This window comes from Pinus tabuliformis, chromosome 8, assembly GCF_031772625.1.
Source record: "Pinus tabuliformis cultivar Carrire ecotype Pingquan chromosome 8, CPIR1, whole genome shotgun sequence".
Classification (NCBI taxonomy): Eukaryota; Viridiplantae; Streptophyta; class Pinopsida; order Pinales; family Pinaceae; genus Pinus; species Pinus tabuliformis.
Window position 1 is genome coordinate 978,108,641 of NC_142294.1, and position 22,222 is coordinate 978,130,862.

Here is a 22,222-nt window from a genome sequence, read left to right on the forward strand (position 1 = left end):
AAGTGGAGCTTTCTGTAGGCTGGCACATACGTACTAGTAAACATATTGGCTAGTACAAGAGCTAGGGGGTTGTAGCTCCCTAACAGTAGTAGCTGGAGAACGAGAGAAGGCTGTAGCCTTCTGCAGGTGGGTGCCTGCGTACTGATATGAGTCTGCACCAGTACAAGATTGTAAACATATTTTCTTATTATTAAAAGAAGACAAAGACGACAGCAGCAGGTGGTTTTTACCCACATTGGGTTTCCACCTTATATCTTGGTGTTCATGTGTGTTGCTTATGTGTGATGCTTTATTCTGCTTTTACTGCATTGTCTAATAAATCTCTGATATACTGGTTAAAGTTCAATACATGATAAACCGTCTAAATCAAAAGTTCTCTGCATATATGCGGGACGCTTTAAGTACAGTCGCATGTACACGCTAGTTCACTTAGCTGAAGTAGCATATATAAATTTGTTTGGGAAATTAAAATATTGATCTAATAATACTAATTCACCCCCCTCTCAGTATTATTTCCAACAATTGGTATCAGAGCAGGGCCTTCAGAAGAAGCTTGATCGCTTGAAGGGAGATCCATGATAATCAAGAAAGCGTGGGATCCATCAGACCACCAATCTTTGATGGGAGCAACTTTGTTTATTGGAAAATAAGAACCACTACCTATCTACAATCACTTGGAACGGATGTCTGGGAAATTGTGGAAGGAGGATATACATTTCCAACAGCAATTCCTAAAGATACAGCAAGTAAAAAACAATATGAAACCAATGCCAGAGCTGTCAATACCTTATTGGGAAGTTTGTCACAATCAAAGTTTGTCAAAGTCATGCAGCTCAAATCAGCCAAAGAAATATGGAACAAAATCGTTCTGAGCTATGAAAGAGAGTCTCAGGTAAAACGTGCTAAACTTCAAACTCTTAGAATTCAGTATGAAACTCTTAAGATGCACAGTGATGAAAGTATAGCTAGTTACTTCTTACGTATATATGAGGTTGTTAATTGTATGAAGAATCTGGGTGAAGATATAAAGGAAGTTACCTTAGTTGAAAAAGTTTTGAGATCCTTATTTGCTAAATTTCAATCAAAAGTATCTGCCATAGAAGAAAAACAAGATCTGCAAACTATCACTATGACACAGCTTCACGGAATCTTAACTGCCTTTGAGATGAGAAAAGGAGGTCCATCAGATATGAGAGAAGCCGCATTTAAAGCTTCAGCAAAAGGAAAGGAAGAACACAATGAATCGGGACATATTTCAGAAGAAGAAGATGAGGTAAACTTTGTCAAGAAGCTTCAACGAGGTTCCAGAAGATTTAGAGGTAAGCTACCCTTCAAATGCTTTGCCTGTGGCAGGGTCAATCATTATGCTGCCAAATGTCCTCATAAAGATAAACATGAAAAAGGGAAGGAACATGAAAAATGGAATAGAAAACAAGTTGTAAATAAAAGAAGTTACTATACTCATGAAGATAGCGATGGTTTATCAAATAGTGATGAATATGAAAATAGTAATGACTATAGGCTTCTAATGGCTTATGACGATGATAATTTTTGGGATGCTTTAGAAGAAGACGACCTTCATGAAGAAATTTCTAAACTCAAAATATGCTTAAAAGAAAAGAATATGATTATAGATACCTTGACATACCAACTCGCTGAAAAAGAAAAACACAATGAAAAACTAGAATGTGAAATTGTGAGTATAAGAAAGGATCTTGAGAAGACGAAATCTCTCAATCTTAGATTTGCTAAAGGATCAGAAACCTTAGATGAAATTATCTAAGTACAATGTTCTCTTATGATAAAGACAGGTCTTGGATATACTGAAGAAGCATCTCAATCACAAAAGCCGTCAACTTTCACTAAAAGCTATCTTGATGCAACAAAGACTAGTGAACAGTATGACAATCGTCAGCAAAAGCATAAAGCAAATCACCAGGTAAATCAGATTCAATTTATTCCAAGGATGAATAGAAGCCACAATCAATCTCAGGTAAATCATACTCAATTTGCTCCAAAAATGAATATCAATAGAAACTACAATCACCAGGTCAATAGATTCGATAGTCGCAGGAACTTCTTTAATGGGCAATGTTTTTCATGTCATAATTTTGGACACAAAGCTGCACAATGTGTTGCTTATAAAACCATCATGACTAGAGAAGCACGAAATCAAAGGAATGTAACAGGGGTCAAGAAAAATTCCTCTAATAACTTTTCTCTTCTTGAAAATGAAATAAAACGCTCAATCTGTAACAACTTTGGTCATGAAGAATCTGAATGCAAGAGAAAATTTCGCAAATCATCTCAAAAGGATCAAACTCTATTAAATCCCAAGATATGGAGAAGTAAAGAATCTCAAACAGAAAGATGTGGTATAGCCTTGTATGCAGAAGGACAAGAAAATCAGTGATACATCGACAGTGGATGCTCAAAACACATGGCAGGTGACAAAGAAAAACTTCACTCATATAATGCCGTAGAAAAGGAAAAGAATGTCTCATTTGGAAACGACACTCCTGCTGTCATAAAAGGTAAAGGATTTGCTTTCTTGAAAGAAAAGGTTAAAACTGGAAAATGTTATGTATGTAGAGGGTTTAAAGCATAACCTGTTGAGTGTCAGTCAAATGTGTGATCAAGGAAATGAAGTGGTGTTTTGATCAAACGGATGTGTTGTTCGTGAACTTGATACAGGAGAGACCGTGATCAAAGGTACAAGAACTCCTAACAACTTATACATACTCAAGGGAGGACAACAACAGTGTTATCTAAGCAAAAATGATGAAAACTGGCTGTGGCATAGAAGATTGGGACGTCTAAGCTTTTCTCAAATAAGAAAAGCATGCAAATTCAAGGTTGTTCGCAATCTTCCAGATGTCAGCATCCCTGAAAATACAATATGCAAACCATGTCAATTCGGTAAGCAAACCAGAGCTCACTTCATTGAAAAAGAAGGGTCAGCTAGTAAGCCTCTTGAACTTGTTCATACTGATTTATGTGGACCATCAAGGAAAAAGTCACCTCGTGGAGAAGAATACTTTATTTTGTTCATTGATGATTTTTCCAGAATGTGTTGGATAGGTCTGCTAAAGCATAAAGATGAAGCATTTGAAAAGTTCCAAGCCTTCAAAGCTTTGGTTGAAAATGAATCAGATCGAAAAATCAAATGCCTCAGATCTGATCGAGGAGGGGAATTTACCTCGGATGAATTCTTTGACTTTTGTGAACAACATGGAATAAAAAGGCAATTCTCCACCGCAAGGACTCCTCAGCAAAATGGAGTGGTAGAAAGAATGAACAGAACTGTTCAACAAATGGCTCGAGCTATGCTAGATGAATCTGGAACTCCTGCAACCTTCTGGGGTGAAGCTGCATTTGCCACCGTAACTATTCTCAACCAAGCAAATGTTCGGGTAAATAGCACTCAAACTCCACATGAACTTTGGTATGGTAAGACTCCTACTGTAAAATACTTTAAAGTTTTTGGAAGCAAATGTTATATCAAAAGGACTGATGAAAAACTTGGTAAGTTTGAGCCCATAGCAGATGAAGGTATTCTTCTTGGTTACTCTCCTTGAAGTAAAGAATATAAATGTTATAATAAAAGACTTGGGAAAATTGATGAAAGTATTGATGTTGTAGTTGATGAAGCATGCAAAAATCCAAAACAAACAAAAACAGAAGATTATGACAATGAATAAGATGGGGAGTATTTTCCCACATCAAATCACGATGATATTGAAGAAGAAACCAATGAAGCACCAAAAGAAGAGATAACGGTAGAAGAAAAGGTTCCGTCCAGGTATGTTCAGAAAAATCATCCAGAAACTCAAATTTTAGGGGAAAAAGAGGCAGGTGTACAGACAAGAAGAACTATTACCAAAACATCAAGCTATCTAGCATTACTATCATCTACTGAACCTCAAAATGTAAATGAAGCATGCAAAGATGAATGTTGGGTCAAGGCCATGAATGAAGAACTTGAGCAAATTGAAAAGAATAATACTTGGGAATTAGTTCCTAGACCTCATGATAAAAATATTATAAGAACTAAATGGGTATTCAAAAACAAACTGAATGAAAATGGAGAAGTCATTAGAAATAAGGCCAGACTTGTTTGTAAAGGGTATGCTCAACAAGAAGGTAAAGATTTTGAAGAAACTTTTGCACCAGTTGCTAGACTTGAAGCCATAAGAATGTTTCTTACTCTTTCTAGCTTTCAGAAATTCAAAGTATACCAAATGGATGTAAAATCTGCCTTCCTTAATGTAGATTTAGAAGAACAAGTTTATATTGAACAACCAAAAAGATTCATTCTTGGAAATTATGCAAAACTTGTATGCAGACTCAAAAAGGCTCTCCAAGGGCCTAGTATTATCGTCTTGACAAATATCTACACCAAGAAGGTTTTTCAAAAGGTTCAGCAGATAGCAATCTATATATAAAGATTGACACTGACAAATTGCTAATTATTGTTGTTTATGTTGATTATATCATTTTTGGTAGCAATGAAGAATCCATGAGTCGGAATTTTGCTTCAGTAATGCAGCAAGAATTTGAAATGTCCTTGCTTGGTGAACTTACCTATTTTCTTGGTCTACAAGTTCAACAAAAGAAAGATGGTATTTTTCTTTTACAAACCAAATATCTCAAATAGATCTTGAAAAGGTACGGCATGGAAGATTCTAAACCTATATGTACCCCAATGGTAACAGGATGCAGTCTCAGTTCAAATGATGAATCAGCAGCAATATATCAACCAACTTACAAATCCATGATTGGCAATCTGCTTTATCTAACAGGTACCCGACCTGACATCATGCATGCAGTAGGAATAGTTGGAAGATTCCAAGCAAATCCAAAGGAATCACACCTTCAGGCAATCAAAAGAATTTTCAAATATCTTCAAGGAACACAAAAATTTGGTTTATGGTATCCTAGAGATACAGATCTCACTCTTCATGCATATCCAGATGCAGATTGGGTAGGAAATGTTGATGACAAAAGAAGCACTAGTGGTGGTGCATTCTATAGGTTCCAGGTCAGTGTCTTGGTTCAGCAAGAAACAAAGTTCAATTGCGCTATCTACCGCTGAAGCAAAATATGTGGTTGTTGCATCTTGTTTCACACAACTTCTTTGGATGATGCAAACCTTGCAAAGCATTCAGATCACATGCACTCCACCCATCTCCATTCTATGTGATAATACAAGTGCCATCAGTATTTCAACGAATCTAGTCATGCACTCCAAGACCAAGCACATACCCATCAAATACCATTTTCTACGTGAACAAGTGCTTGAACAAAAGGTCAAATTGGAGTATGTTCCCTCCAAAGAACAGGTTGCTGATATATTCACTAAACCACTGCCCAAAGAGACATTTGAATATCTCAAACAAAAGCTGGGAGTAGTTGTTGCATCATCCTGTTGTTAAATCCAATTTTTTAAGAAAAAAGCTATTATACGCGTGTTTCATGAAGTATAGTCACGTACACACACGGGTTTCTATGGGTAAAGAAGCGTACATGTGTTTCAGATAAGAAAACAGTGGGGCAGGATCTGATATGGGTGCTCTGACTGATATTGATGATTAATGTCTATATGCTCTGTTCATTAATTTTATCTGACTGACAAAGATGCCTTGATCATTGACCTGTTAACAATGCACAGGTAGCATAGGTTTAGGGGGAGCATTAGCCTTCACGTACATCAACATTGTTGGCATTATGGTTGTTGAGTCTAGCCATGGCTTCAGATATTTATACCATTTGTTACTCAAGTCATGTAAAAATCTAAGAAGTGATATGAGTCCTCTTCGACAAATTTGTATCCCCACTTTACATGGGATGGATGATGTAATATTTCTTGTTTTTGTCATGTATAAACAATTGGTATATCCCCACTTGGTTGGGTGGATGAGTCAAATTTGGTATATCCCCACTCGGTTGGGAGATGGATGTATGTATGAGTCATTGGTGATAGGAAGGTCATCCTCACATAGTTGAGTTATAGAGTCATGTTATTCTTTTAGAAAAAAAAAAAAAATTGCAGACTTGCTTGTACTCAGGAAGAGCATGGACGGTTTCAGTACATCTCAACATGTACAAAATGGAAGCTCAATCAGAGATTTCAGCATGTACTCAGGGGGAGCATGACCAGCATAATGTATGTCAAAGGGAGAAATTATCTTGGTCCACCCTTTGCCCTTGATGTCAAAGGGGGAGAGTGACTTGGTGTTGTTGCCATTAAGTCCAAAGGGTGAGATTGTTGGCATTATGATACAGGTGTTGTCATTGATGGCAACTCACTCAGATGAAAGATCACGGTGCAGCATGTCAACAGCAAAGAATTACAGATCAGACTACAAAGGATGAAGAAAGAGAGGTATACGCAGGTTCACCTTGACCACGCTGCGTATACACGCAGGTCACTGAACAAAAGTAGCGTATACATACACATGCACTTTCACAGAAGGAAAAGTGAGTATATGTTGGAAAACTAAATTTTTGGTCCGAGGTATTTGGTCCAAGGTATTTTGATCCATGGTATTGGTCCAAGGTATTGACCCTAGGTATTTGGTCCAAAGTATTGGTCCTAAGTGGTTTTGATCCATGGTATTGAAAAAGGCATAAAAACTATATAAGGAGGAGAAGATCATTAGGCCAAGGTGTGCAAATATTGAATATCTGATGAAGTGTGAGATCTAGCATGCAGGTTATTGGCTTATGGTGCTTTGCTTGTTCTGAACCAAGAATGAACCTTAGCGGTTGATGAGGGATAAGATCTAATGATAGATCAGAACCTTAAGACTTGAAATGAATTATCATTATGTGGTTTGATCATGTATAGTCTAGATCTGAATACTGACTCATGTGTTATTCTGTAAATGTTATGATTTGGGTATCACTGAAGTCTGGAATAGCTACAAAATTATGAATTAATATTTAAAGATGTGTACGCTGGTTGGCTTTGATAAAAGAGCGTATATACGTTGGTTAGACATATGGAAGTAGCGTATACCTTATGAAGTATGTTTCAGTTGTTTCTGTTTGCTGTTGCAGGGTTCTGGGTTCTGTTTTGGGTTCTGGTGACTGTACTCTGGTGACAGTGTTATGAATGATCATATTCAAGTTATGGTAATTGAGTTTCAATGATTGGTTGATGCAGATGTACTTGACGACTGTATTGCATTTATGATGTTGATGGGTCCAGTATGAAAATTGAATGAAACATGGCCTTCAGATTGTGGTGTTGTGTTCCAGGAGTATCCAATCTGAAAATTCATGAAAGGTGGTCCCTGGTAGAAGAGTGGAGTTTTCTGTAGGCTGGCACATAGGTACTAGTAAACATATTGGCTAGTACAATTGTAGCTCCCTTCCAGTGGTAGCTAGAGAACGAGAGAAGGTTGTAGCCTTCTGCAGGTGGATGCCTGCATACTGGTATGAGTCTGCACCAGTACAAGATTGTAAACAGATTTTCTTATTATTAAAAGAAGACAGAGACGACAGCAGCGGATGGTTTTTACCCACATTGGGTTTCCACCTTATATCTTGGTGTTCATGTGTGTTGCTTATGTGTGATGCTTTATTCTGCTTTTACTGCACTGTCTAATAAATCTCTGATATACTGGTTAAAGTTCAATACATGATAAACTGTCTAAATCAAAAGTTCTCTGCATATACGTTGGTTGCTTTAAGTACAGTCACGTGTACACGCTAGTTCACTTAGCTGAAGTAGCGTATATAAATATGTTTGGGAAATTAAAATATTGATCTAATAATATTGATTCACCCCCCTCTCAGTGTTATTTCCAACAGATCATTTACGGAGACAACATTGAATATTCAAATTAGTGTTGCGGGGGAGCGCCCCCCTCCTCGATCCCGCTCCCAATCCGCACTCCGGGTGGGAGCGACTCGAGAGCGGGTCGAGAGCGCCCTCCCTAAAAAAAATTTCGCTCCCTACCTTTTTGGGAGCATTTTGCCTTTTTTGCAATTTTTTTTTGTAGTGATGTTCGAAATGCAATTTTTTTTGAAAGAAACAAATAATTTTTGAGTGGGGCAACTTAATGATCAAGTCTATGGCCCTAGTATTGACATGCTATTCATGATAATGTTAAATTCTTAAAGTAAAAGTGACATTCTCCTTAATCTTCATTTTCATCATTTTACTTAAATTTTTAACATTACCATGAAATGACTCGGGATGTTTGAGAGTGGTTCCGGCCTCATTGGATTTCATATGGAGAAAGTAGAATTTTAGATTTCATTCAAAATCCAGCAGACTTATTAGTTTTTCAGGATTTCAAGATTAGGGGATTGCAGTGTTTCCATTGAATTTTGTCATGTATTAGGGTATGGAACTCGTATTTAATCAAGAGCACCAATCCCTATATGTACCTTGATGTTAGTGACATTGGTTGTCTAACTCCTCTATCATGACCCTCCTAAAAATGTATGCATCACTCAAACAAAATCTTGACTTGACATGCTATACTTTTTCTATCTTATGTTAATGCTTAGAGGGTGATATTAATGACAAAGATCCCTATACAAATACAGAGATAATGACAAAGATACCTCGGATATTAATGCTTAGAGGGTGATATTAATGACAAAGATCCTGATTTTCCAACAAGACTAAAAAATAGACATTTCTCGTGGTGGCAAGAGGCCCAAGCATAAGAAATAGATAATAGATTTACTTCTCTTTTCTAGTTTCTAGTAGTTTTTATAGCTATTGACTCTTTCATATTTTTTATGATATTTTTTTAAACAATATATGACAATTTAAGTTTGAAGGTGGCAATTATAACTCATTAGTAATGAATTATGAATATGATGCTTCATGAAAGTTGAAAGTTGTTTCATTTCATTATTTTATAACATCTCATTTCATGTTAGATATTATTTGTTGTAATGGTTACACTTAGCTTACAAGTACAACTTTGGTGATCAATGATGATAAATGTTATATATTGAATTTGGAAGCTTGAAACTTTAAGATTGATGAATCATGAGACTCAATATGTTGTATGTTACTATGTTACTAACTTGTGGACGTGGTTGATGAAGATTATAACTTCTAGATGATTGTTGTTATATGGTTCAATTTATGTTTTTTATATCTAATTCATTATTCTACATGTTTTTGTTGACATATATGTATCAAAATATAAAAAATATATATATTATATTAAAAACACTCCGGGATTCGCTCCCAAACCGGGAGCTTCTGAAAATGTCGCTCCCGCTCCCAAGTAACACTGATTCAAAATTAGGAAAACAGACCACAATAAACATCCAGCCTCAAATTATGACTCAACAAGTGATGTTGTACTACAAGCCCATTGGGTGATTTTGAAGTGATGGATTATGGAAAAAGCACTTGGACATATATTTTATTCCAAAGGATACAATCTTTTATACAATATGACCTGAATTTGTGCCTCGGTCGTAATTAACGTTGTTGTTTGTATTCCTTTTACTCATATGACAAGAATCCCTTCCACCAGTCTACTGACACCATTGGTCAGGAGCAGAGCTTAAATTTCGGAGCCACGAAACACTTCCCTTTCACACAAATCAATAAAAAGGGATAGACAAAATAGGAAAGCTCCTTCTCGAACTTGAAGGGCAACTGCCATACACATTAGAAGCTCTACATAAGCATGCATTACTCTCTCTCTCTCTCTCCCCATTGTCTTGATCAAGCCTTGGATGATAGAATATAAACATCTTTCTCATCATGAGTTGCCCAACTTTCACCCAACATTGCACAAGACACCACATGACTACAAACTCTTCTCTAGAAGATAACATTAAGCATCTCCCAGGGACAGTATGGCAATTGAAAATGAAGGGCAGCACTGGTGACCTCTGAACATAATGGCAGTTACACAGCATTACACAATGTATGATTTATTGCTTGCAGTTCTATATTTCCTTTTTCTGCATTTAGCTGGGATATGCCTTGGGCACCTCCTTGTCCTACAGAACATGATTTATTTAATCATCCCATTGCTTTTTGGTCATCCATGGGTATTAATTTAATATAAAAATTAAAAAAGAAAAAAATTAGAAGATTAAAAAAAATAACTGTCACGAGATTGTGGTGAAAAAATTAATAGGTAAGTGTCGCAACTCACAGCATTCTGGCACTTCGTTCTACTAACTATTCACCTCATCTTTTATTTCTAAATATTATGGAAACTGTGTATGTGGATTATCGATAAAATATTGCTACAAACAGTTTACAATATGATGATGCAAGTTGCATATGAAATTTGTTCATATGCTACACCATGTAGAACTGGAAAAGGAAACTCGCATGTAAATTTCACCTTTATTTGGTGATTCTTGAAAAAGTAGTTTTATATAATCACTACTCGACAACCAAAACATAGAACATTCACACGTGTAATACATATATATATAGGCTGCAAAAACATGCAGAGCATACCACCTTATGGCAAGACATATGGCATAAAATTCAGTCCAAGCTTGGTACAAGAATGTAGAGATTGATCTTAAGTGCAAGTTTATATATGAATATACAATTTTGATATAAATGTCCCTATAAAGTTTTGTAAGCATTGAATGAAAAGGCATCCAAGTAAACAGACACCTTTTGCATACAATTTCTAAGTATGATTGTTCCATAAGAAAATCCTAATGTTTGGCAATCTGTATAAACTTTAAAGCACTTTGTGCAGGATTATGGAACCAATCATTAGGCTCTCTAAGGAGGAAGAATGCTAGGCTTCTCAAAGGCTCAAACTGCATTATTTGCAAGCTTAATAGTGTATGCATGAATGCAGGCAGCCACATTGAGCCATGAATTCTGCTGCTCTGTTATATGATCATGCTTAAGTATACCAACACTAGCTGCAGATTCAGAAAGAGAAGGTTAAAAGATCAATCATAACGAGTAAATAGTAGAGTTCCAACAACGATCTGGAAGTACATATATGCACAAGGAGAAAAAAAATAACAAAGGAAGCATTTGTGACTGCTTCTCGCAATTGTAACATTTTATAGATTAAATTTTAAAATAAGACAACCAAGTCGGGCATATAGACAGTTACAGCCTTGTTTTGCTTCAACTGCTATCTTTATATTTGGGTTAAATTAAGGATATTACTTTTCTGTCTTGAAACTTACACCATAGTTATGTGCTATGAATCCATCTGTGCCTCTCTGCCCATATGTATATAGATGGTTTCCTTGATTGTTGCACAACCATAGCCCATATTTCAAGACAGTGAGCCAACAGGTGTTGAAGTTGTAACTAGGTTCGGTCTTAATAATGTAAATTTATCATTGATATATCTATAATATTTATCATATTTTTCTCAAAGCATGTTCTTCATGCTTAGACAGTCAAAAAGAGTCAAAAAGAATTTATTGAGTCAAAAGAACATGTATTTGAGTCATGTCCCATTTGGACATTTGGAAGAAAACGGAATTTGAATTTTATGCTGAGTCATTAGTCCACAAGATGACCAAGTTGGCCCTCCTTGGACAAGTCGGCCTGGTCCTCTTGAGTGACACGCATTCGACCCTCCTGGACAGCTATATATAAGAGACAGTCTGACCTACTTGGAAAACATTCATTCATCACAACAAGAATTTCAGAACCTAGCGAAGGAAAGAAGAAGGCCGAAGTCAACGGAGAGAGAAAAGCAAGTCAAAACCTAGAAGAATATTCGTTGTCGACCTACTGCAGCTTGCACGTGTGAAAGAGGCCAAAAATTCTGAACTATTGAAGGCTGAATTTCGCCCCGTCCGGCCCCCCCTTGTTGCAGGACCCAAAATTTCAGAAGTTTGACCAGATTGGAGCAGATTTTACCAGCATTGACTTTGACTCTTGGAGGTGATTTGGAGGACGGTTGGTCTTGGTATCTTGGTGGAAGTTTGGTCTTGGTAACTTGGTATCTTGGATATCTCTCATTTTGATCTGATTCTATAGAAGGATTGTTGGGTTTCCCCCTTGTGGATTTTGCCCTGGCTAGCAGCCTAATTTTGGTGTCCCTTGTCTCTTTGTGATCTCTATATTTTCCTGAAAGATTGAACATTTGTATAAATTGCATTACACTTGGTTACTCAACAACAGGCAACTGTCTAAGATAAAGTTTTCACATGGTCAATATATAGCAAGACAAGACCTTGCTACTTTGCCATATATATTCAAGTTCCAAGTAGAGGAATTAATGTCATCTTTTCAAGACATGGATATCTTTACCAGATAAGCTCTCCCACTAGAGTGCATTGGTTGTCACCTTCAGGAGTCCAGCCACTTTCTTTGCACAATTCGTATATTGTATTACTATATGTACTAATTCTCTGAGCCTTGTTCTCCCCAGATAGTATTTACACTAGCTGTAATTTTGAGTTCCATTGACCTACTATTGTGGCCATTGACATCAACAAAATTATGTCTTATCTAGTGTTCTGTTGTTTTTCTGTTCATAAGCACTTCACCTACATTCCATGACTGGTATGTAGGTTTGGTTGTTGTTTTGGTTGTGCCTAAAGTGACCAATATGTGACAGTCATGATGACATGTCACATCTGTATATTTTATTCATGTTTGAAGGCTATATGTGATGCTTTTCAGTTTCTTTTCAAGCTATCATTAGCTTCATTCAGACGATTGCAGAACACCTATTATTAGAGTAATAAAGCACATGGTGAAAAGCAAGTGTTGCACCTAGTTTCTGTGAAGGTTACTGGGGAGTAATAAAATGATTCCAGATGATATAGCCAAACAAAACAGCAGAAGACAATTACAAATGTGCAAGATGAATATAACCAAAAGCAACGGAACTTAATTGTTGCTGTCTTAGGCTTCACCCTTGACGAATGCAATTGTATAAATACTGGTGTAAGCCCGTCTTCAAAAAAGATGTTGCTATAAGACATTTAAAATGATATAATGAATACTCCATGATGTTTTTCAGAGGAGGACTGAGATTATACCTTGAGATATTCTCGGTTCATCATCTACATGCTCCAAAGAGGTCCTTGCACCTCCAATGTTTCTTGGACCAAATATAAGAGGTTGATGAGAATGAGAAACTGAAACCCGAGATGATGATGTTTCAAGTGTTGGAAGTTGGAATGGCGCATAACCAAGAGGCAACTGAAAACCACTGGAGTTCATAGGACGAACAGCAGACCGATCTGCTCCATTGACAGTTGGTGGCATAAATTGCATCATGTATGGTAATGAGAACCCAGCTGGAACTGGAGGACCTGGAGAGTTAGACACCTGAATTGGATGAGTATAAGGTAGATGCCCCACAGGAAAGGACTGAAGAGAATAGGGTGGTGTTGTGTTGGTGGTGCCACCTGGATTCATAAATATTGCATTGCTGTGCTCTGAAATAGATTCGTTTCCAGTTGCAGTGGTTCTTTGAACTAAAATTTGATTTTCCTTTTTCTCTGAGACATCAGTTCCTGTAGGCATGGATTGCTTCACAGAGTCTTTTACAATAGGAGACACCATCCTGGATGATGAACCCTCTACTTCAGAGTCTGCAGTATCTTCATCAGGTGAAGAAACATCTTGTGTGGCTGCAGAAATGGGAGAGCTTTTCAATTGACATGGAATCGCTGAAGAAAGCCTACTAGTTTGGTCAGCCCTATCATCTTCCATCTCACCTTTAGTCTGCTGCTTCTGTTCCTCAACAACTTTTTGACGTTTATTTCTGGCCTCTTGCCACTTTTGATCAGCTATCTCTCTTGTACGTTGCTGTTCCAATACTTCCTGTTGCTGGCTCAATATTGTCTGTCTTTGTTGTTGGTCCATATTCGTTTTTTCCATGTTTAAAGACATGTCTTGAACCTGGGTAGAATTCTCCCCTACAAACCATGACTCTCTGAATCCCGGAAATTGCATCTGATTGATATGCATTTCCATGGAATTCTCGTGTTCCTTTGCAGGATTCTTTCCTAGGTTTGTCCAAAAATTTTGCTGCGATTGAGGAATAGGATCATTTGATTGCTTAATCTCAGTATCCCGTTCCGTAACACTTCCTGGAGGAAATGCTTCATAGATGTATCTCCAATACTCAGTTTTCCATTTTTCGCTTTGTCGCCACCTCCTTGCTCTGTATTAATCTCTTTTGTACCATCCTTACCCTTTGGTTTGCTAATAGACCCCCCACAAGAGAGGCCCAAGCTCAGCTCAAGCCCACTTTCATCATCTACCTCATCTGAGACAGGATTCTGACTGTGCTCTCTACTGTCTCCCATTCTTTTGCACTGTTTTTCACAAACTCCTTATTTTATAGACTTGCATATTTATCAGGAGAAACCCTCTGCAAAAATAAAATATAGCAATGTCAATTTCCAGCTTGAGAAAACCAATGATAAGGTTATCTTTGAAAGTTCCAACTTGACAGCTAAATTTCTATTCAAGAAAACATATCTCGTATTTTTTTAAAGTTCCATTTACCTCTACTTCTCCAAATGTAACACCAGATCCTCCGTATGGATGTACACACCCAGAAAGATAAACTTGAAATATATGTGGTATATATGAAATCTACTACCACGCATTTAAGAAATTGAAAAGTAATGACAGAAGTCTAGAAAAATGATTGAAAGGAAGATTAAAGAGAGACGCATCAGCAGATTGGATAGAAACCCCCTATTGAAGCCATAGAAACTCCCTATTGAATAAGACTAACTTTCAAGTTCAGTAAAAGCTTGGAGTTAGTTTGTTAAAGTCGTCCATGCCAATTTCAAGAGAGCTACTCATTATTTGGGGCAACTTACCAAATCTACTACCACGCATGTAAGAAATTGAAAGGTAATAACAGAAGTCTAGAAAAATGATTGAAAAATTAGGAAGATTAAAGAGAGACGCATCAGCAGATTGGATAGAAACCCCCTATTGAAACCATAGAAACTCCCTATTGAATAAGACTCACTTTCAAGTTCAGTAAAAGCTTAGAGTTAGTTTGTTAAAGTCGTCCATGCCAATTTCAAGAGAGATACTCATTATTTGGGGCAACTTACCAAGTTACACCAAAAAGGCTCAGTCATCGAATATAGAGTAGCCTTTGAGCAATAAGCCATCAGTACAAAAAAATTTAATAGATTGCTTTTACAAAGAATGTTTAATTTGTGGCATCATGGAGGAAATTTGGGCACAGGCCAGAAAGCAAAGTTCTGCTACATGGTTAGAAGCAACCGAGAGAGCCATAGAAGCCAATATGGTGATTAATGCACAAATTAAAAAACAAGAATTCATTCCCCACACTTGTCCTCCCCAAGGTAATTTACCAAGCGAAAATCCTACTCATCCCTTAAAAGTACAAAAGTTGTGTCCAACAAAAATGGTAGACTGCCAAAGACGTCAACTCTACTATAATTGTGATGAAAAATACATTCCAGATCATATCTGTGAAGAACAGAAATTTTTCCAAATTGACATGGTCAATCCAGCCCTGCCCAAAGATATAACTGTTTAGAAATCTAGGGCATTAGGATTAGGATCTTTCTTTTCTTAGATTATTATGGTGTTCTTCTTCATCAAACAGTTACCAAAGCATGAACAATAAAGAGACAAGAGACACAATGTAGGCGATCAGCCAGGGCCAAAACCTCTTCAACTTGAGAGGAAAACCCGAACGAATTATTCTTCTTATAGAGACTTCAATTGACGAATACCAAGACCAAGACCCTTGACTCAACAACCTCTCCAAGACCAAGTCAACTTACTTCAAGTCAAAGTTAATCCTTTGATGATTCAGCTGCAATTTCTTCTTCAATGTTTAGCCTTCACTCCTGCAACACAGATCTGAATTTCTTGGCCTCCTTGCCAGTAATCTTTGGCCTTCTGCAGTAGACTATTCTTCTCACTCGTGTGACAGATTTAGGGTAAATTCTGTCCCTTCTTTCTTTGCTTAACTACAGAGGATCTCTTTGTTATCTCAGCATGAAGTATAGATCAGTTTCTTACCTTAGCTCGGTTTCTTGAAGTTCTGCAATTTGGCTTCTCTGCAATATGTGTATGCCTTAACCCTTCCTCGCACGTGTGACAACTTTGCGTAAAACATACCTGCAACTTCTTTGATTTTCCCTTCGATCTTGATCTCCTTCCTTTGCTTGGATATAAGACTTCTATTGATCCTTGATCGAACTCCTTGTTGTGCAATCTACGTGTCCCCTTGAATGAGGATGAGGGACCTATATATAGGCTTCTTCCTTCATCTTGTAGGCCGACTTGACTGGGTTCTAGGCCAACATGTCTCCTTGGTGTAGGCTCATTGCCCCATCTTAAGGCCGACTTGCTAGAAGTGCTTCAGCGTGGTCTTGGAGGGTCTTTTGACTCTTATAGTGACTCAAGTACATATGTAACATGCCCAAGAAGGGTCTTTCATACATGACATTGATTTCCAAGACTTTAGGACTTGATGGCCAACCCTAAAGACTCACAATGGGAGCCTTAACTATAAAATAAAATTCCTTGATCATGAAACGCATGATTCAAGCATTACAAAAAATAATTTTATTTTCTTATTTACATCAATTACATAAAATCACAATTACACATGTCATTATGAAGACCGAACCTAGTTACACTTTTCAACAATAACTACTGAAGAAACACCAGAATTACAAGTTGAAGTCACCAACATTCAAACTCAAGCAAATATTGAATCTCCATTTTCCTACAGAAGAACCCCTAATCCCCCTGCATGTGTTATCAGGCATTTCAACTCCACAAAAATTGAAACTATGGGCTACATCAAGAACCAAAAAGTTATAATCTTAGGATGGTTCTGACTCTAAAAAGCAAGCAATGATCGATGGAGAGCTCCCGCTCCCTGCCGCGTCCCTGACTCTCTCTGAGCGCGCCCGAGCCTGGCAGCTCTGCTGCTGGGCTGCAGCATCCTGCTGCTGACCCCCTTCGCCTAGGGCCTCCTGCCCTCTCCTCAACCGGGCCTCCTGCCCGGACCCTTCCTGAACGCGCCCGTGCTAGGCAGCCCTGCCGCTGGCTGCAGCCTCCCGCTGCTACCTCCCTTTTGCTTAGGGCCTCCTGCCATTTCCTCATTCGGGTCTCCTGGCCTTCTTGTTAGTTGTCTGAGCGCCCCTGCGTGACCCAATGGATCAACCATCTCAAGAGCAGGCAGAACTGGAGAAAGCCTTTGCTTCTCTTATTCCAGAGAACATCACGGAAAGGATTCGCCCTTCAGCCTCAAAGTTTGTCAAAAAGCTGGATGAAATCCCGGAAGTCTCTCTTCCCCCAGCACTTCCAAGGAGAGCTGTTGTGGCCCTTGCTGAACGTGGCCTGGTTGGTCAGTTCACGGGGTTATGGCCTTCCCCTCGCACGGTCCAGCGCTGGGTGGAAAGAAACTGGAATGCTATGGTCCAAGGAAAAATTGCAATAAGGTTTTGCGGAAGGGGGTTCTTTACCTTCCTATTTGAAACAGTGGAGGACCGTAACCTCATTTTCAGAAACGGACCCTATTTCATGGACACCAGAGGCCTTTATCTCAATCGCTGGACTCCTGACTTTGATCCAGAAATGGACGTCCCCAATGCGGTCCCCGTCTGGGTACGCCTTCCACACCTACCGCTCCACTGTTGGGGAGATGAATCTGTACGTGCCATCGGGAACGCAGTAGGGAAATACGTTGACAGATCGGAGCCAAAGGAGAATATGCATGCATGCGCAAGGATATGTGTAGAAGTGGATTTGGGCAAAGGCTTACCAGAGGCAATCAAACTCAAAGTAGATCAGTGGACGCACATTCAGCAGGTGGACTACGAGCAGCTCCCTTTCAAGTGTAAGGTATGTCATGAATACGGACATTTTGCTAATAGGTGCAGTAAATCTAGATCAGAAGATAATAGCAATAATGAAGCCCCTGAGGAAGCATGGGAAATAGTCAGGAAAAAAAAAAAGACAAACCCTCCCCCTGAATCAACAGAGCCCTCCTCTGAAACCCCAATCCTCTCCACTCACCCATCCAGTTCTGGCCCTCCCATCCCCCCCTCCTCCAATCCCTTTGAATCCCTGGCTCCAGAGGAGCCTTCATCCCCCCCTCCGTCTCCCAAGGGCCCCAGAACCTCCCCCTCTTCTCCCCTCCAGGCCTCCCCCCCTCCAACAGTGGAAAGAATTCTAACTAGAAATAAAACAAAGGAAAACATCTCAGCCACGGATCCCCCAAGAAAAGTAGGAAGGAAATCAAACAAAGAAATAAGAGATGAGAATGCGGCTAAAGAAATGGCCACAGGGACCCAGCAACCAATGGACACCTAGAGAGCTCCTCGAGAGTTGGGTGAGCAGGCGATCATGGAGGCGACTAGGGTTTCGAAACCTGGAAGCTGTTTGGAAACTCGCAAGGGACACGGTTAGTCTGCATGGTCAGAGGGATGCAGAACAGCTGCCGGCGCGGGTTCAAGGTTGACTGGCAGCTGGAGGTTAATCACTGCGACGGATTAGGCCTGTTAACATATCCCCGAGAAGCTTTTCATTTTGTTTTTATTACAGTTTGAACTACCGCCCTTGTTTCGTTTCTCCCAACAAGAACCGTGAGGTTTTCGCCATTGACCAGCAACTGCTCCTAGATAACCATGGTTAACCCCGCAGATTTTGTCGATTTGGACCCAGCATTAGAAGACATTTTGTCCATGTGGGGGAAAGACACTAATGCTCAGGCTGTGGAGCATTATTTTGGGGCTTTCGACCTGTCGAGGCTTGGAGAAATAAATCCGAATGATACCCCTCTGTTTCCTTTAGTGGACAAGGCGGCGGAAAATGCGGAACTTCTTTCAAGCATAGCAGACGGTTCCAAGCAGAGTGACGGCGTTTCGATTCCTAGAGGAGCAGCTGAAGAAGGATTACCCTTGGACCCAAAAGGTAAAAAAGACACTCCGCGTTTTCAGCTGACTAAGGGTTTTGAAGATTTTCCAATTCTAGGGCTCGCTGCAAGTAACAGCCCTTTAAGGGCCTCTGAGGGGCTTCCCCCGATTACTAGGGCTTCGCTGCCAAGGGTATCCCATACCCTTGAAGGGTCGGTTGTTCAGGGTCCCGGAGAGCTACCTGGTGAGGTGCGGGCAGTTTCTGATGGACCGACTAAGGGACTGTCATCTTCTGGGAACGGGGAAGCAGTCTTGGCGATCCAAAATCCGCCTCAGCCGGAGATAACAGCCAGTGGGGGCTTTCCGCAGATAAACACAGAAAGGAACGTCAGCCGTAAGGGTTATGGTACCCAGGTGGAAGATTTAGGATTCAAAGGGGCGAAGAGGAAGTCTCAAAGACCTATTGGATCTCAGGCGATAGAGGGCAATCTGGTCCTTGGAATGGAGGTAACTATTGAAGAAACCCTAGCTGTTGCAGAATGCACGCTGGTAGGAAGAGTTCGAGGTAAGAAATACTCCTCAGAATTTCTGCAAGTGTGGGGAGAATCCTGTTTTGTTTCAGACAGACCACTTCAGTTTGAAGCTCAAGTCCTAGGGAAGGGCTGGTTTAAGCTCGTTTTTGTAGATAAAGCTTCGGCAGAATGGGTTTTCCAACGCAACTGGCATATTGGGAACATTCCCATTCTACTAAAGAAATGGACACCCATGTTTGATGCTTACAAGGAGAGAGCCGATGAGTTTCCTGTGTGGATTCGTGTCCCGGGTTTGCCTTCCTTCCTGTGGACTGAAGAAGTGTTTAAATCCATTGGTAACCGGTTGGGGAAATATCTGGAGGCAGATATGACCTTTTTGCACACAAAGGATCGATCGATGGCGCGTATATTGGCCACCCTTAATCCGAGCAGAGGCTTAGCAAAAACAATTAATCTCCAGTATAAGGATTACGTTTTCGAGCAGATGTTAGATTATGAATATCTTCCGTTCCGATGCCATCTCTGTCATGAGTATGGGCATCTGGCTAAAGAATGCCCATTGATGCGAAGGAGGCGACACTTTCGGCGGGCCTCAGCGAATAGAGGAATTGTCCAAGACCCTGATCAGCTATCCATGGAGAACGAAATCCCGGAGACGCACGGAGGAGCGGATATGGAGGCAGAGGAAACTGATAAAGTCCCAGTGGATGAAAATGTCCCGAACCAAGAAGGAAATCAGGGAATTGCAAACTTCTCAACAGTGCATGTGGTGGAACCTGTCAATGATACGGTGATCGTGGAGGAGCATGTCAAGACAGTCCCGGCTATACAAGCTCATTGCGAAGACGAAGAAAAGGGTATGTCAAGAACCTTTACTTCAACACATCTCTTGCCTGAGCATGTTCCTGTTTCCACGCATGTTACACCTCAATCCTGTAATGAACATGAATATAATATTTATGAATCCATGGAACATAATTCCGTTATGCTTAAATCCGGTAATGTTCATGAAAATAATGCTGATAAATCCGTGGGAAATAATCCTATATCCCCTTCCATAGACCTTATTGCTGATGCTTTACCAGCTCTGGATATTAATCGTGAAGACCATTGGCCCCCCCTCTCTCTTTCGGTTGCCAGATCTCCCTGTCCATATAACCTGAGATCTTTGGGAGGGAAACTTAGTGATCCTGGGACTGTAGGTGGATTGGGACAAACCTCTGAACAAAGCTGCCTCAAAAATAAGCGAGGTAGGAAGTCGGATATGTCCAAAGCAAAGATTAAAGCCAAGCTTGACGTTGCAGACGGCAAACAATATTCTATACCGGGGGTTCTTAGAGCAGCCCATCCCCCTGAGAATGTTATAAAATGATCTTGACATCATGGAATTGTAGAGGGTTGGCCAGCAAACCCAAAAAACTGGCATTAAAAGAGTGGATAAACAATTCTAATCTGGATGTAATCTTTCTGCAAGAAACTTTGGGTAAGGCCGTAGAGGTTGAGGCCTTGCTAAAAACTCTTTTACCAGGATGGTTATTTACTGTTGTTGACTCTTCTGGTCATTCGGGGGGCATTTCCATTGGAATTAAAGAAGGACGGATTAAAATTATAAACCAATGGGCTATGAAATCTGTATTGGGAATGGAGGTTCTTTCCCCAGATTTCTCTTTCCCTATTACCTTGGTAAATGTGTATGGGCCCTGTCAGGGCAGGGAATCCTTTTGGGATAATCTGATGATGAAATCGGTGATGAAGACTCCTTTCTTGCTCCTGGGTGGTGACTTAAATTTCTCCATTGGCAGAGCTGAAGCTTGGGGGCCATCTGCCAGAGAAGACCCTCTTTCTGATTTCTTCCTTAAGCTCATATCGGATAACAATTTCACTGATCCTTCTCCGATCAAATTAAAGCCTTCTTGGAGAAATCGAAGAATGGGTGAGGATCGAATTGCCAAAAGACTTGACCGTTTCCTGATAGCTGAGCCCCTGTTAACAAAAATCCCCATGATCAAACAGTGGGTTGAGGAAAGAGGAAACTCGGACCATTTCCCTGTTTTTCTTGACCTTTTCCTCCCTCCCCCCAAGCCTCCCGCCCCTTTCAAGTTCAATCCTGCTTGGCTTCAAGATCCCTCTTTCTGCAATCTGTTTAATAATACATGGAGCCGCCCTGCTCCTAACTCTGATGAGGATAGGAGTTTTTTGTTCATGGAGAACCTTAAAAATATGAAGAAAGCCACAATCTCCTGGGCAAAGGAAAGAAAGCTGAAGCAAAATGAGGAGTTGGGAAATATTAGGGAGGAACTGAAGCAGTTGGAAAGTATGGAGGTTGATGGTTACTCCTCTCAGTCATCCAAAGACAGAATCCTCCATTTGGAGAAACAACAAAATAAAATGCTACTGGATAAGGAAGAAGAATGGAGGATAAAAAGTAGGGCAGTCTGGATAAAATCGGGGGATGAGAATACTAAGTTTTTTCATAACTTTGCTAAAGGTAGGAAAGCTGCAAATACTATATGGCGCCTTAAAAACGAAGAAGGGAGGATGGTCAATTCCTTCTCAGAGCTCTCTGGGTTAGGGAAAAGACACTTTCAAAACATTTTCTCAGAATCTGGGGAGGCTACGATTGCAGAAGTCCTCCAAACGGCACAAAGCTTTCCTAGGTTCATTGAGGAAGATGAATCAGAAGCTCTGTCCTCCCCGGTCTCAAAGGAGGAGGTTGAAGCAGCTATGAAGCTCATGGGCAAAGACAAGAGCCCAGGCCCAGATGGCTGGACAATAGAGCTGTTCCTCCATTTTTTTGAACAATTGGGAACAGAAATAACTGAAGTAGTTGAAGAGTCGAGACAGAAAGGAGAAATCTATAGACCCTT

The 22,222-nt window shown here is 39.8% G+C and overlaps 1 protein-coding gene across 1 annotated transcript in view; it reads right to left on the bottom strand.

Annotated features, from left to right (window-relative positions):
- Positions 1 to 22,222, bottom strand: part of LOC149238704 (ninja-family protein 7-like) — a 131,074-nt gene that overhangs the window by 61,559 nt on the left and 47,293 nt on the right. Inside the window, 2 exon segments of the mRNA XM_089373163.1 lie at positions 12,982 to 14,043; positions 14,046 to 14,324. Coding sequence (XP_089229289.1) covers positions 12,982 to 14,043; positions 14,046 to 14,259 — 1,276 coding nt within the window. The 5' untranslated portion in view covers positions 14,260 to 14,324.